Raw genomic sequence first — 16,870 nt, forward strand, 5'->3', positions numbered from 1 at the left:
TTGCCATTTTGTGTCACATCCACTTAAAGTTCTACCATGACTTCCTTCTTTCCTCTGTTGACATAGCAATATGTTCTTCTGGAGCAATAGTTTCTTCAGGAAATGGGTTTGCTTTGTGCAGCCTGTTGTATTTTGTGTATGTAACAGTGTTGGTTTTGGTGTTAGGCCTGATGCGTAGCTCCTTCTGCAGCATCTTGCGTTGGTCTTTTTTAGATGTTCTAGCATTTTACAAACCGCTTATAGTTTTCTGGTATTGGTTAAAAAAAGTGTTGTTAGGTGAGTAATAGCATCCAACCTCAAAGAAAAAGTTAAGGATCTCATGAAGACTATCAAATCAGTGTCATTTAGTTGGATGTCAGAGTTAGTGACACCAGTCAAGCTGTTTGAGCAGAATGAAACTTTCACTGGATTGTGTTACAACCCAGTCAGTCAGTGTGTTGTAATGTAGTGCCCCAGTCACCCCTTTTTGTGTATCCATTTAAGTACCTTGCATTGGAATTATAGCACTGAAACTAATATTATACTCTTAATTTCAGGTGTTGTTAAAAGAAATGGTGAACATGACAAATTATGCTCAAAGTTACACTCCCATAATCGTTGGGAACTGTGAAGTTTCCCTGGATTTATATTGGCACAAAAAAACCCAGCAGAATTTGGCTTTGAATGAAGGCTATATCTTAACTACTACATTGTCTGAACCACCAGAAGCCAGATGACCAACTTACACTCTCATCCTCTACCACCTGTTTTGCAGAATAAGAAACATCTCCTTTCCCATCTTTTCTGTCTGGTACCTTGCCAGAGAATTGCTTGCATCTGATGAAACTCTGGCAAAATGGGGTCCTTCCATTTCCCCTAGCTCATAGCAAGGGTTTATGTTGTCATTGTGGGTTAAATGTTGTTATCGTGACCACTATGGATGTGAGAGGGCTCTCTGAACAATGTATCTGAATCCCACATACCCCATCAGCCTGGATTATAGGCAGGGCTGAAGCCTAAATTTTGAATTTCTTTCCTGGTGCAAGCTTAATTTAGAGCCTTATTAGTACAGAAAGCAATTTTTGTGTATGCAAGTTCCTCTGTTTTGCTAGAAGTAGCATGAATAAATAACTAACACGAACAGCGCTATAATGAAGGATCAGCGGGTTAATTAGAGAGATGAGTGAAGAGTGATCGTCCTCCATCTTGCTGAGCACCTGCTGCCAAGTTAATTCATGCAGCAGCATCGGTGTCTGCTCCTGGAGGAGCTGCCTGCTGCTTTCTCAGCTAAAAGTGCTATAAAGGAAGTGTCCACAGAGAGTGGAAAGCAAATCAGATGAATTGAATTTATTACTAATCTGTTGGTGTCATTTTCAAGTTTTAGAAACTAAATAGAAAGGCAAGCTGGGGGTTGAGGCAAGGCACTTAGAGGCCTAATTTCCAGCAGCACCTGGTGACATTTTCTTTTCAGATGGGGCAAAAAATAAAAAAATAAATAAAAAAAAAAAGGAACAACAGTCCCTGCAGCAAAATTGAGCAGTTTGCATCCATTAGCAAAATGATTCCCTTGATTCATTCTCTGTTTTTGTTGTGGTGATGAGAGTTAAGATTGCCACACATTTCCCAGGCAGCTGGAGTAAGCCCCACCCTTGTTTTCCCTCCATCATGCCACCCACAAATTGAGAGCTCCTTTTCATAGTATTCTTCAATACCTGTGTTCTCTTCCTTCTTGTTATCTGGCTCTTACAATGCATTTCCATCTGCAGCCTAGCCATATCGGGCTTGTATTCTACTAAGCACCCTAGAATGATAGAAAAATAGGCCTAGAAGTAACCTCCAGAGGTCATTTTGTTCAAGCCCTTCCTAAAGGCAGGAGCATGCCTGTCCAAACATCCTAGACAAATGTTTATCTAACCTACCTTTAAAAATAGACTCCACAATCTCCTTGGGTAATCTGTTCCAGTATTTCTCCACTTTCAGAGGTAGGAAGTTCTTCCTGATATCCATCCTAAATGTCTGCAGAAACCTAAAGGACTGCAGATCCAGCCTAAATGTCCCTTGTTGTAATTTAAGCCATCACTTCTTTTCCTGTCCTTTGTGAACAGAGGGACCAGTGAATCACCATCTTCTTTGTAACAACCCTTTTTGCATTTAAAATCTGTTATCAAATCTACCTTCAGTCTTCTATTCTCCAAACAAAATAGTCCCAGTTCTTCCCACCTTTCCTCTCATGTCCTGTTTTCTAGCACTGTGATCATTTTTGTCACTCTTCTCTATTCTTTCTAGCTTGTTTCTGTCTTCCTTGAGGTGTGGTACCCAAAACTGACACAGTACTCCAGGTGAAGCCTCACCAGTGCCGAACAGAGTGGAAGAATACATTCCCATGGCTTACATACAATCCTCCTGTTAATACATTGCAATGTTCTAGTAGCTTTTTAAAAAATTATTCATGTTGCACTTCCTCCATACTAAATATGTGGAATGCTAAGTGGTGTTGAAGTTGCAATGTTCTGTAGGCCTTTGCACATTAAGGTTACTGCCATTTCTTGTCTGCACAGCTCTGACTTGCCACAAGAGGGCTGGTAGGCAAGGGTGTTGCTAAGAGCTCACCCGGGCTCTACTCCTGTTCTGGGTAGGGTGGGGGAGCTGAGAGCAGTGCATCTTGGGATGCTGGAGGACTGTAAATTGCTCATTTTACCTCCATTGATCAGGCTGAAATTAACCTGACATGAGCTAGGTAGCACAGCCCAGAATTAACCCTTGCATGAAGTGGAATAACTTTGAGATGCTCAGAGAGCAAGCTTTATTGTGGGGACACTTGTGTTTTACATTCCCTTAGTATGGTACATGGAGGGGAGGGGGTCCTAACGTGTAATGTCACTCTAGAGTATTGGCTCATATTTAATTAACAGTCCATTAAATGACCTGGGGGTCATTTCTATAGTACTGCAGCCGAGCCAGTCACAAAAGCTTCCTCTTCTAATTGTAAGAAGAAAACGATTTTAATAAAATCGTTGTGGTTTGTATTTTCTGAAGTTATGTATATATTTCTACTTAGATTTTATTTCTGCATTTGATTGTTCCATCCTGAGCGTAGTACTTTGCACTTGCCCTTATTGCAGTTACTCAACTGCAACTCCTTTATCATGGTCATTCTAAATCCTAATCTCTTCCTCCAAAGCATCTGCTATTCCACACTGCTTCGAGACATCAGCAGTTATACATACAGCTGCATACTGAATAACATTCCCTGTCTCACAGAGCTTGGTTACACCTGTCTTTTCCCTTCCCAGTTGCCAAATGTTGGTCGTTATTAACTGTGAGCAGTATCTTATTAACTTTGCATATGCTCTCATTTGTTGAGGTACAGGGGTAACCGTGCCAGTCTGTCTTTGCTCTCCTCTGTCTTATTTCCCCCAGTCCCCTTTTTCCATCTACTTTATTCAGTTCAGCCACCCTCATGCTTTGCTTTTCTATAGTCCGTATATCCCAACAATGTCCACCTCCTGCCTTCTACATCTTTATCTATTTCTTTTTTCTGTTCTGGTCCCTCTTTCTGCCCCTGTCTGCAGACTTTATTCTCCTCCCACCCACGTTATGCTACCTACAGCTATGTACATCTTGAAACAAGAGGAGTCCCTGCAGGCTTCAGTGTCAAAAGGCTTTTTTGTGTCCACCAAGTGAGTCTATCAAGTAGGGTGGGATGGCAGATGCTTTGGTGGACAATATTAGCATTTAGAATAGCCTTGATAAATGTGTTTCAGCTGATTTATTTCAATAAGGACAAGTGCAAAGTAGCATACTTAAGATGAAACAATCAAATGCAGAAATACATTTAAGTAGAAATATATATATGTAACTTCAGAAAAGACAAACCACGACATAATGAACTGGAAGAGGAAGCTTTATGAAAGGCTGAGGGACATCATTGTGACAGAAGCGTGCCCTTACGGAGGCATTAGGCAGTCAGCAGCAGCAGCTCTAATCTATTGCTGTGTGGCAGAAGCTACAGCCATCAAGGCACTGGATGTCTGGACTCAGTCTGGCCTTTGGACTCTGTTTCAGTAGTCTAAAGCGGGGATGGTAGGTCTAGGCAAACCTTCAGTCTTTCATACTCTTGCCTAGATGTACACACTGAAGGTCTTGGTGTGCTGATCACGTAGACCTCTTGCGTGTACCCCATGATCCAAAGGATCGACAGTTGCCAAGTGAGTTACTGGATTCTCTCTTTTATGGAAATTTTGAATAGGGTCCTTTAGTGGCTGTAGCTTCTACATTGATATTTTTGTTTGAAGTAGGTTATAGGGAAAGTGCAAAGCAAGAGCAGCAGCCATTAATGAAGCTTGTTGTGGGTATTGGGCAGAGTAAAGAGACCTTTTTTTGACCTTTTTTGTGTCATGATTCATCTGTGCCTGCACACTCTGCACAATCTTCTCATTAGATCGGGGTGGAAAAAATGTGGCCCGCGAGCTGGATGTGGCCCACCAGGCCATTCTATCTGAACCATGGGGCCCCTAAAAAATTTAGAAAATTAATATTTATTTGTCCTGGCTGCTTGCCATGCGGCCATCGATGGCTTGCCAAAACTCAGTAAGCAGCCCTCCACCCAAAATAATACTGGCCCATGCATTAGATAGAAGAGAACAGCCACAAGTGCTGTGTCAGAAATGGAAAGAAACAGCCTACTCACAAAAACAGCAGTTTTGTTTCAGTCACAAACAGCCTGCGGATGGGGAAGTGGAGGCCAGAGCTGAGGTGCATGGGGCTGGGAAGGCGTATTGCATAATAAGGAAAAGGGCAGTGCTAGGATAAGTGTGGAAGGGGCACTTATAGTGACACCTGTGAGGGTGGAACACTGCAATGCAAGAAGTCATTGTACATTTCCAACATATGGATCCATTATCACAAGGACAGTAAAGGAGCTCAGAAAGTACCATGGCTGGAGTCCCACCATTCTACTAATTTTTTATTAGTGTTTTTTAATCATAAAGAATGGCAGAAGGAAAAAGAAGAAGTAATAGGAAAGCAGTGAATAAGACAAAACAGCATGAATCCCTGAGGTTGCATTGAGAACTTTGAAGGGTTCCTTTGACTTCAGGCAGTATGGGCTTTACCCAAGAGTTTTCTTACTGTAGGATTAGAGCATTTTTTTTTCCTTTGGGGGTCTGAAAGACAAGGACAGTGATTGGAGCTTCTCAGATAATTTTTAAATGGCAGTCATTTAGAAACAACAGGAATATATTGAAAAACCTGACTAAAAGTACCTAAATCATTTTAAAAAAAGGTTTGATGAATGCACCCTTATGGTACAGGGCAAGATTATTTCTGGCAACAATTTAAGTAGAAATATACACATAACTTGAGAAAAGCCAAAGCAACATATAATTTTATCACTGCACTTTTCTTTTTAAAGTTGGAAGAGGAAGCTTTCTGATGAGCAAATCAACAAAAGAGTGTATAAGATGACCCTGAGGAAGGGCACTAGATACCTGAAAATTTGTCCAGCAGATCTCCCAGCTATACAGCTGGCCCAATAAGAGAGATCACAAAAAACCTTTGCCTTTTGTTCACATCCTAGACCATGACAGCTGCAGCAACACTCAAACCCTACGACAAATAATTCCCCATTACACTATGGCTGTAAGATATTTTGGGTTGTCTATGCCTATGTATATTTTGTAGCTACCCTTGCCCAATTGTATTTATCTGTGTCTCTATTTGATGGATATATATAATACATAAGCATACGTAATGAAGAAAACCAGAACAAAGTACTGTTGTTAACAATGGTCAGAAATTAACTAATCACTTTACTGTTTTTTTCTTCCTTTTCCCCCTATCCACTGTGTCTTTATGCCTGCTTGTTTAGTATTTTATAGATTGAATTCTCTTTGGGGTGCGCTTTCTTGAATGCTTATACCAGACGTGATTGTTACCCCTATAATGATGACTGCCATGGGGGCAATAACCAGTCAATCCAAAAAGAATAGTCTTAAGATATTTCTAAAGTGCAGCAGGGATTTGACTGACAACAGGATCATAGGAACATATATACACCCCTCAAATATCTCCTGAGCTGCACTGAATGATTTTTGAGTTTCCTTTCAGGATTTGAGATGTAATTCCATCTATCATATGAACATCCCCTATCTTTTCAGGGTTTTTTTTTTTTCTCTCCATGTGAACCACATGACCCTCCCTCTTCAATTTCATTTCTTTCATAAAAAGGCATTTAGTAATTGTGTCAGTTTCATTTCATAACACTGAATACCAGGAGACCGATTTTTCTTGGTATTTGAAGAACATTTACTTTGGAAATGCAGGAGAAAAGAGACTAATGAAAAGAGCTACAATCTACCTCTTAGACCCAAATGTGATGCACAAGTCTAGCTTTCCATTGTCCATCACTTTTATTAGGTTTCTCAGGAAGATATATAAACACCCCTATGCTGGAGGCCTAAGAAATCTGAGGATATCAGTTTATTAATCTGTCATATTATTTTTTATGAAAGAACATACAAAGCAGGGTAATATCAACAAACTCTACTGGGACATAACTCATAACAATGAATTCATTTTTTCTTCCTCTGAATAAAACAGTTTAAAATAAGAAAAATAATTAAGTCTTACATAAATCAAAGTGTCTTGCATATTTTAAGTGATTTCACACCATAGCTGGAACTTGAACATTGTGGCATATTCAGAATCATTTATATCTGAAAGGGATAGGCTGTTCAATGTCTGGAATGTATGGTTACCTAATAGCAATAGAAAATCTCATACGTTTTGTGAGGATTCAATCATTTTATCTGAGAATCTGAATAATTTTTGATGTACAACTACAAAGAGTACCATTAAATAAAATCAGCATTCATCACATTCTAGTTGTTACAGCATCGTCGATACTTAAAATATAATATATGCAACAGTAAATGTAAGTACTGCAGGAGTTCTATCTTGATAACTTTTATGGGGTTCATTTGCTGAAATCTGAGAGAAAGTGAGTTTTGACTCTGTGAGAAAGGGAGAGACAGCAGCAAGTCTGATTCTGGTTCAGAGGTTGTCCCAGGAATAGCTTCCCATTGAGCTAGTGTGGTTAAGACAGGCCAGTATTTATATCGAACATGGAAATGATATGGTTAGCATCATGTTTGATGGCCTATGTCCCCTCAGCCCCAGTGACCATACACGATTCCTTAACGGTTTGGCCTTTGTAGCCATTTCATTGCTATGTAGCTCAGAAAGGAAGAAATAGCTTACTGTTAGTCAAAATTGATCTCTGATAGTAGTCTATAGGAAGTCTGTCGAAGCAATCAACCAAAACCAAGTTTGAAGTAGAGCGTTAAGAGTGTTTTTGTGGTAAATCCATCCTTTCCTTCTCTCGGCTTTTCCATTGACACTCTTTTTCTAGCTACTTCCATGAGTTCTTTTGCAAAACATGAGATGTGCTATCAGTGACTGAAATCATGTGCTGGTATGGGTAACTTTATATATGAAATCCCATTGAAGTTAATGGGATTACTCATATATGTAAAATTAAACATGCGCACAAGACTGCAAAAGTTAGAGCAATTATGTTCTGAGATCACTTTTGTCCTGCTGTTTTCATAAGAAACAAGGTCTGACTTCTTCCAATGTAATGAGCATGAATACATGTTCATTACTTCTGAATCGAGGCCCGCAGCTTCCAACCCACTCTTCTGTTTGTTTTCTTCTGTTCGCTAACTGCTACATTAACAAAAAAAAAAGCTTCTTTTATTGCAGGTACAAAATACTATGTCCTATTTATGATCCAGGGAACATTTTGTTTTAATGGATGGGTGTACTTTATTAAGTAAGACAATAACAGGTGGGATTGTGTTAAATAGAACTTTTCCATCCACTGTCTTTATTAACTTAGTTCTTACGACTGTGTGCAAGAGGTTTGCTGCCTGGTTATATACTTGGTGGAGGGGTTGGGTAAGGGTATGACAAAAGAGGTATGTTTTTACGGAGGGGATTTATGAACTAGAAAAAAAGTTTTGTTTTCAGCAGCTCTTTTGAAATGATGCAATTATTTAAATTTTCATTTTTCCAGATAATACTCTCAGCATTTTGGCAAAGCATAGTGGATTCAGCCGTCAGAAGCAAGAAGTATATCTTTTACCAATCATTATAAGTGATAGTGGAAATCCTCCCATGAGCAGCACCAGCACCCTCACCATTCGGGTCTGTGGTTGCAGCAGTGATGGTGTTGTCCAGTCCTGTAATGTTGAAGCTTATGTACTTCCAATTGGACTCAGTATGGGAGCCTTAATTGCCATATTAGCATGCATCATTTTGCTGCTAGGTACGTATTCATTTTATAGTCTGCTGTTCAAAATTTTTCTGGTTCATAAATGAATAAAAATAAGGAAGTCAAATGGTAAAGGTACTGCTATGTGGAAAAGATATTAACATACACATTGTATATAAAATCATGCCCAATGATCCCAGTCAGAACCAGAGCTCTGTGGTGCTAGGCGCAGAACAAAAAGAAATATAAAGCAAAGTCCCTACCCCCCAAAGAGCCTTACATAGCAACTGCATAATAAAAAGGTTGGATTATAAAACCAAATTCACTAAATCCCATCAGGCTTTAGGGGTTCTGAGCAGTAAGGGGAACTGAGAAATGTACTGTGGATGCTGGAAAATGGATTATTTATTATATGTTCTTTCTTCTGAGACTTGCATGAGTTTATTCCGGATTGCAGTGGCTTAAGGGATATTGCAGTTTTACAAGATAAGCAGTGCTGTATATTTGAATAAAGCATATAAAATTAGTATACAACATCAGGAAAGCAAGAGAGAGAACAATGAATGAAGAATCCCACTTCTCTGTCTTATAGCTCTGCTTTGTAATACCTCAATAAACTGAAATTTTAGCAGTAGGCTGCAAAAACAACAAAGAGTAACCAATTTACACTCCTTAGTGCACCTCCCCATAGTTCTGAAATGAATGTGATCTAGGCCCTTTGCCTCTCTTTTTTCATAGAGTTTTAGTCTCCTACTGCATGAGTCTGTAGCAACCGCCAGCAAAAGATAACCATTTCTGCCTGTGGCTAAGGTCAAGGCTGTATTTCCTAAGTTCTGTGTAAATTTGGATGCCTCTGGTTTTGGGTACCTAACTACAGACTTCAGCTTAGAAATAGGTTCACAATTATGCACATTCATTTTGAAAATTAGGGCCAACATTTTCTAAATGTGGGGACATAAATATAAGAAGGGCATGTTCTTTGCTTCAGTTCCTGATCACATTTTTTATGACTGAAGCAGAGTGTAGTTGCAGCCCTAGGTTTTTTCGCTCTTCTCATGGCTTCATTACTCATGTAGAAAAAAAAATCTCCAGCACTCTACAAAAGTGTTTGGTTTGAAGTTGCTTTGATTAGATGCTTTCTTAGTTAATCAACTTATGATGCTTCCTTTGCAGTCATTGTGGTGCTGTTTGTAACATTAAGAAGACATAAAAATGAGCCTCTAATTATCAAAGATGATGAAGATGTGAGGGAAAACATAATCCGTTATGATGATGAAGGAGGTGGCGAAGAGGATACAGAAGCGTTTGACATTGCAACTTTGCAAAATCCAGATGGAATTAATGGATTTTTGCCCCGTAAGGATATTAAGCCTGATCTTCAATTTATGCCCAGGCAGGGGCTTGCACCTGTTCCTAATGGTGTTGATGTTGATGAATTTATTAATGTAAGGCTTCACGAAGCTGATAATGATCCCACAGCTCCACCATATGACTCTATCCAGATTTATGGCTATGAAGGCAGAGGCTCAGTGGCTGGTTCCCTTAGCTCCTTGGAGTCCTCTACATCAGACTCAGACCAGAATTTTGACTACCTCAGTGAATGGGGTCCCCGCTTTAAAAGACTCGGAGAACTTTACTCAGTTGGAGAAAGTGACAAAGAAACTTGACAGTGGATTACAAACTTTTTCACTCTTGACTTAACGATCATGTAATATTCTAGAGCCACAGCTGTTAGTTACAACTAATGTGGCTTTTTGTTTTAGAGGCAAGTTTAGCGCCAGTCATCTATAAAATCAACTACATTGTAATGTTGAACCAAAAAAACAAAAAAAAAAGTATATGTTAGGAGGTATAAGTCTTGTGGAGTGTAAAGTAAAGTATGTGGAGTGTCTAGAAGTCTTTGGATATTTGATATTCACTTGACCACTCTGAAGATGGAGATTTGGATCTTTGATAATCTTCAGTGAAATGAAAGGAATAAAAAGGAAAAGGTGCTTTTCTAGATAATGGACCCGCGGAGATTTTGCTGTTGAACAGTATCTCCTGCCAGTATGCGTAAAACTAATGGTTTGTTTCGCATTGCCAACAAAGATCCCACCACAAAAATGTTAAAAGCAATAGTTGGTCTTCTTAGCAATGCTGAATAGTAATAGCATTGTAAATCCCTGCTGGTTTCTACTGTCAGTGACCATACATTGTACATACAGTAATTGTTGGCCACATAACCACAGACTGAATATCATCTTTAAATATTGTGTCAAGCCTTAAAATATTCACATGTTCTTAATCCATTCCAGTGCTGCGGTAATAAATCCTACTAATGTGCAGAGATTCAAGGATTGGGAAACACAGCCCACCTTAAAAAAAGGATTGTTTTCTAGAAGAAGGATCACTCCTGTTCTCCGCTTCATCTTCTAAAAAGAAAAAAAGAAAAAGGAAAAGAAAACTGTGAAAGGGGATGGACTGACTTATAGGAAATGGTTGCCGATTTTATTGCTAAAGATTGAATTTATTTGTTTAATCCTTGAAATAAATATTTTATTGATGTCCATTACTGCTTTTATTTATTAAGGTTGATAATCTATAGAGTAAGATTATAAAGAAAACTAAATTATATCCATTAATAAATCTTTAGAGTTTTTTTCTATATATAATGAATGTTTAATAAATGTACGTTTTGAAAAGAAAATTACAATTTGTTGCAGGTTAAAGCCGTAACCTATCCATTTGCAGTAGTTGAGTTTTAAGTGAATGCTGGCAGGAATAAAACTTTCCCAGAGAGAACTTTTGACAGTTTTATATTTTCTTCATAAATATAGTACCTGGTGTTTTAATACAAGCACAAACAGCTGGAAGTAAACTGGTTCATGTGAATATTTAAACTATAGACTTTTAGAAATTCACACATTACACAGTACAGTAAAAACATGCTTATAGTTCTCCACTGTATTAGAGCAGGAACCAGTGTGTACATAATTTTACTGCTTACGTTATTAGCATTTCTTTTATATACTATTCATGGTGATGCACCAGGGCTCTTGCACACAGAGAAAGAACAGCACTAGAAGCTGCAAGCATATTCAATTTGTAATGCAAACTTGCCATTTAGAAGTAGCAATTGTATAATAAAACTAAGTATTACATGCAAATCATTTTAATTTTCTACTTTGTTTTGATGCTATATTATTGTTTGTTTATTTACTCCATGTATTGTATTCAGAGAAACTCCTGTATTGTTTCCTACTTTGTGAAATATATTTTTATAAATACCTTTCTTGTTACCACTGTTTCTTTCAGCTTTACCTGCACCCCATTGAGAGGAATAGCTGTGAATATCTGAAAGGCTCTTTATAAACTGCTGACAGATGCAGGTTATGCAAAGTCATATATTAATCAATTAACTAGCTTGCTATTGGTTGGTACATACCCAGTTTAACAGTAGTGGATGCAGTCCAAACACCAAAGGAGAGGTTTTGGAGGCAATTTTTAACAGTGCATGGAGAATTAGACATGCAGTTGCTTGTAACTACAAGAGAACTTATAGATACGCCTAATTCTCTGTGTGTCATGCTGCAAATTAACCTCTCAACCTTTTTAAAAGATTTCTAATAAATAAAAATGATTGTCTCAGGCTTTCCCATTAAGTTTATTTTAAAACAAAAAAGAGCTAAACGCATCACCCTCAACTTTGTCTGCCTTTCAAAATGGAAATATTGACATTAGCTTTAGCTATGCTACAGCTGGCTTTAATAACTGCAGTTTGCAGATAACTAATATGCTCACACTGCTTCTACATCCATTGTAAAGGTTTAAATGAAATTAATGAAGTCTCCAGTTTATTTAAATTAGGCTGCATTCACAAGTTCCATCTCTGAATAACTTTTCACAGCCCTCTTAGTAATAATATAAGCTAAACAGTGAAGTCATCTAAAGATAGAAAAGCTGCATTCACCGGGGTTTCAAATGAAACTGAACACATTTTGTAACAGATTTCAATAACAGTCAGATGTGTTCGTGTGAAGGCTCTATTAATCACTTTCCCAAAGTGAAAGGGCATTCTGCATTGTAATGGGAAACAGTACAGTGGCAGAAGAGCGAAGGCCTGATTGCCAACAGATTGAACCAAGCTCCAGTCTAGACCACACTCTGCGGAGCAAGGCAGGGTGCTGTAAGATATGGATCAGATTATTGTTTACAGCCGCATACAGATTTAAGGCAAGTATCTCCTGACTATGAGTTATATTATTCACCACACAGCTTTGCAAGGCTCCTTTGTAGGAAAAAGCACGATTGTATAACCTTCTGATTGCCTTTTTGATTGAAAGTTCCATCTGAGACCACGACAGTGCATCCAGTAATAAGATTTTAAAAAAAAAAATCCATCATGGGCACTGTAGGAGAGGCAAAGCATGACAGAAATCTCATCGTTGTCAGTCAAAAAGATAAGGTAACCACTACGGGTAGGTATAGCTTTAAACTGTGCATTCATATAGCCTTTCAGCACTAATATCCACAGTGGGAAGAGAAAAAAAGCAATGAAACTGTTGGGTCTACCCATGATAGCATGCCTTTTTCTGTTTATATCTGACCGTATCTGTGGCAAAAAGAAGTTTGCACACATCGATTTGGAATAATTTGAATGGATAATTTATAGAACCATGGGTTTTGGGGGTTTTTTTGTGGTTTAGGATCTTCTATGTCAATCACTCCATGTTCAATATTTGCTCCTTATGCAGAGATGGAACTGGTTCAGTGTGAAATTGTTTTGGATAACAACGGAATTGTATGATGTATGCGCGATGCTGATAGTTATAATCCTTGGGATTAAAATCGTTGCATCCCACAATATGCAGCTGGATTTAGACATTTTATCCAAATGTTCTTTCTAATCACAGGAAGTAGTAATTGTCCTTCTTTACAAGGTTTATTTGGCCGTGGCTCAATTTAAGCAAAAAAGTAAAATGGGTTGCATTAGAATTAATAACATTTGCAAATTACAAAGGTAAATTCTCCAAATCCCTTAAAAGCCCTTAATGACCTAAAGCCCGGCTACTGCAGACTCAGCCTTTCCTTCTCTAACCCGCTGAGCAGCTTACATTCAGCTGAGATATTTGCATAAAGCATCCCAAACATGAAAGAACAAGGGAGGCGAGATGTTGTCAACTGTATGCCTAGGCCAGAAACTGTATCTCAGGTTGAACCTATTCAGTATGGAAGTATCATAAAGTGAACCTTTGTACAGCTTGCTTACTAACTATAGCCCGTAGCACTTCTTAGCTGACTGTAAAGGTCTTAATCATCTCTGTCCTTTAAAGTCAGTGCAAGTTGGGAGATGCTTATGTTAGATAAATGCTTTAGCCTTTAATCAAAGTCAAGGGAAGTGCACTTGGAGATAATAAAAATAATAATAAATTCTTCACCTGGAATCATGCATGTCTTTATTTCACGAATACATTTGGAAATGCTGTGGGACCTGCAGGAGTAAAAATAAAAAGCTTTAATATCTGTCTTTTAAGTCAACAGTCTCTGTTCACCAGAGAAAGGCGCATAACATCAGGACAGCATTTTAAACTCCAAGTGAGTCGCATAATATAGCAAACAGAGCTGTCTCTATAGGCTCTGAGAAGAGATGGAAGAAAAAATGCAGCTGAAATCTGTTCTTACTGAAAATGTAATTCACTGTAGACATGTGTGTTCATTTTCCTGAATTCTCTGTAATGGGAGGGGGGTAGAGGATGACCCATACATTTGTATTTCATTTTATAATTCTCAAAATGCATATTTGATTTAATTCAAAGTTAATTTTCATTAAAATTAGCTTCAATTGTTTTAAAAAGATGAAGGGAAATCGTAATTAAAGGACAATGGGTAATTTGGGGTCAACTGAAACATTTAGTTTATACTTTGTTTTTCATTTCACTAAACATTTTGAAACATTTTTTGTTTTAGTTTCAATAAATCTTTTTTTCCCCAGATGTGCTAGTGAATTAGAAAATCAGTTATTTGCACAGCTTTTAGATGTCAAAAAGAAAAACCCCTTGCTTCTCACATGGATGGATGGATACATTACAAAACATACAGACGATTTAGGTTGCTTTTCATATGTATGAAAGTAACAGTGTTTACTATGATCTAATTCTTGGTTTGTTGGACGCATAGGAAGAACACCTCAGATTTGTCCAACTGCAAGCTGCATTACCAGGAGCCATAAAGATACCTTTAATTTCCATAACAAGTAGCAGATGCTGCCATCCATCAAACATCTTAATGGAAGTTTGGGTTGGTTTTTATTTTTCCTAGCAGATTCATACCTTCCAAGTTGTCGTGTGCAAGGTTAAAGAAGCAGGTTCATTAAGAAGCATCCTCTAGTTCTCAGCCTGCAGAGCATGATGACCCTAACAAGTCACTTGCAGCCATCTCTGGTCACCCACACATAGTCATCCCCTTCAGGAAGCTCCTTCAAAACCTACCTATTCTCGTTTGTTCAATCCACAGTCTTGTTCTTTTCCCCGAAAGTTGTTAACAACCAGACTTCTCAACTAGGGTTGCCAACGATGACTGAAGCTATTCTGGGAGAATTTTTTTCCCCTAACATGACATAATGTCATTAATTGTACTGTAGTGTTCAACCCGTTCACAATATCCATCTCCCAGATTGCATTCAATAGTCATAGGGAGATTGATGCTGATTCTGGTAGACTCACGGCCAATCCAGGAGGGTTGGCAACCCTCTCAACTGACCTAGCTTACACCAATTCTCAGCTGACCTAGCTTATATCTCTATTACCTGTCTCCTATAGCCAGTCCCTCTAGCCTTCTCCCAAGAGCAGCTATACTGTTGCTGGCCAAAGAGATGGGTCAGCATAGCTCAGCTCATCAAGATCTCTTTCAACATACTATTTTATTTATACATTTACATAAAAACTCCCGCACTCAGCTTGGCCAGTTGCAATGTAGGCATAAACAGATTAAACGCCGCATGGAAATTAGAATGCATAAATTGAAAAGACCACAAAAATATACAGAGGGAAGCCTGCCTACTGTGAACAATCTGGGTTAATAATTGCTCAATAAAATACTGGCCATGTATGTAAAAATGATCCAGAAAATATATCAAAAGCATTAATGGGCATCTTCAATTTATGGAAAGTATGTACAGCAAAAGCAGATGTGTTCACAAGTGGTTTTGATCCTGAAAAATGAAGAGAGGTTTCTCAAGGAAATTAATTAATTTTCAGATTTGAAGAGTTTTTCAGCAGTGGGCAGAATGTCCTGGTAAATTGAAGCTTTGTAGAAGGAAAAAAGCAAGAGTATTCACCATTATTAGAGTTTGCTTTCAGAATGTAGAAGGTGTCATTAGCAGCAGACACAGCATTGATGGAGAGAACAGTGGAAGCTTTCTGTAGTCTATCGTTCAGATAAGTTGGACTCATATTATTTCTACATTTGTACACTATTTGTGCAAGATAAGATTCTGGCTTTGCAGAAGGTGGAAACCAATTTAGCTTGCTGTATAATTCACAGTGATGGGTTTTGTAATCACACTGCGAAATGAGTCTAGCTGCTCTATTATACAATACTGATATAGGCTTGTGTGCTGCAGAACTAGTCCTTCTCCAAATAATGTCATAGTATTCTAAATGAGAAATTATAAAAGCACTGACAATTGCTTTTGTGCAATTGCAACTAAGACATCTTCCAAAATGGCTAATAAAGGCAAGCCGAAGCATTCAGTTTCTGGCAGGGACTTGTAAATGTGCTCATTAGCATTGCAACACACCTACTCCTTCCTCCCCACATTACCAAAATTATCCCAGTGAAGTGAACCACATGAAAAAAGGCTGCAGCTTTTCGTCTTTGCATTTGGAAGGGAAATGTAATAACCTTCAAAAGTCTAATTTCTCCTCCCATTCTTGTGGACCTTGCCTGAAGTCTGTCTGCTCAGTGTGACAATGGCATCCAAGTGTAATAGATGGTAAGTACCTTGCCTAATTAGATACCTGGAAAAAGAAGCCTGCAAAAATCCAGGCTTTGGCACAGACACAGTCTCTTTGACGAGAGTTTCCTCACCCCTGGCAGTGCTGTGCAACTAAGGATTTTTTAGATCAGATCCTCATTATGCCACATATAACATTCCTAAATTGAGAATCATGAAAGATCCTCTTTAATATGTCCAAGACGGGCGCTCAATAGCTCTGTTCTCCGTGAGTTGCAAAGCAGCACAAAAACAACCAGTCATTTTTTTTTAATAAGGGTGCAATTCTCCTCCCTGATATCAAAGCAGATCTCTTATTCGCAATGTATAATGCTTTCTGTTGTATATTTTACTATTGTTTCGTGAATGAAAGTCCTGTTGATTGCAACACTGACACAGTGCGTGGGTGGCATTAAAACATACCCACACTTACAGTTTGTGTCATTGCATTTCAAAGGCAGATAGCTTTATGCAAAGCCAATGAATGTACATGAATTTTCTTTGCCTCTCACATAATTTGTTACCATATATTGTTGGAAACGATGCAGAGACAGTCAAATCCCCTTTTGTAAAAAAAAAAAAAGAAGTAAAATAAAATAAATAAAACCATTCCAGGAGCTTTTGGTCTAGTTCCTACTCAG

General features: G+C 38.3%; 1 protein-coding gene across 8 annotated transcripts in view; it reads left to right on the plus strand.

Moving 5' to 3' along the window:
- Positions 1-11,523, plus strand: part of CDH8 (cadherin 8) — a 222,286-nt gene extending 210,763 nt beyond the window's left edge. For 7 of the 8 annotated variants that reach the window (XM_006016421.3, XM_025214370.1, XM_006016422.2 and 4 more), the window contains 2 exons: positions 8,057-8,308; positions 9,428-11,523. In XM_006016421.3, coding sequence (XP_006016483.1) covers positions 8,057-8,308; positions 9,428-9,921 — 746 coding nt within the window. In that variant the 3' untranslated portion in view covers positions 9,922-11,523. The remainder of the gene's footprint in view (positions 1-8,056; positions 8,309-9,427) is intronic. The other variant, XM_006016424.2, reaches the window with a different exon arrangement.
- The last annotated feature ends 5,347 nt before the right edge of the window (positions 11,524-16,870 follow it).

The sequence above is a fragment of the Alligator sinensis genome, unplaced genomic scaffold (genome assembly GCF_000455745.1).
Source record: "Alligator sinensis unplaced genomic scaffold, ASM45574v1 scaffold349_1, whole genome shotgun sequence".
Lineage (NCBI taxonomy): Eukaryota > Metazoa > Chordata > Crocodylia > Alligatoridae > Alligator > Alligator sinensis.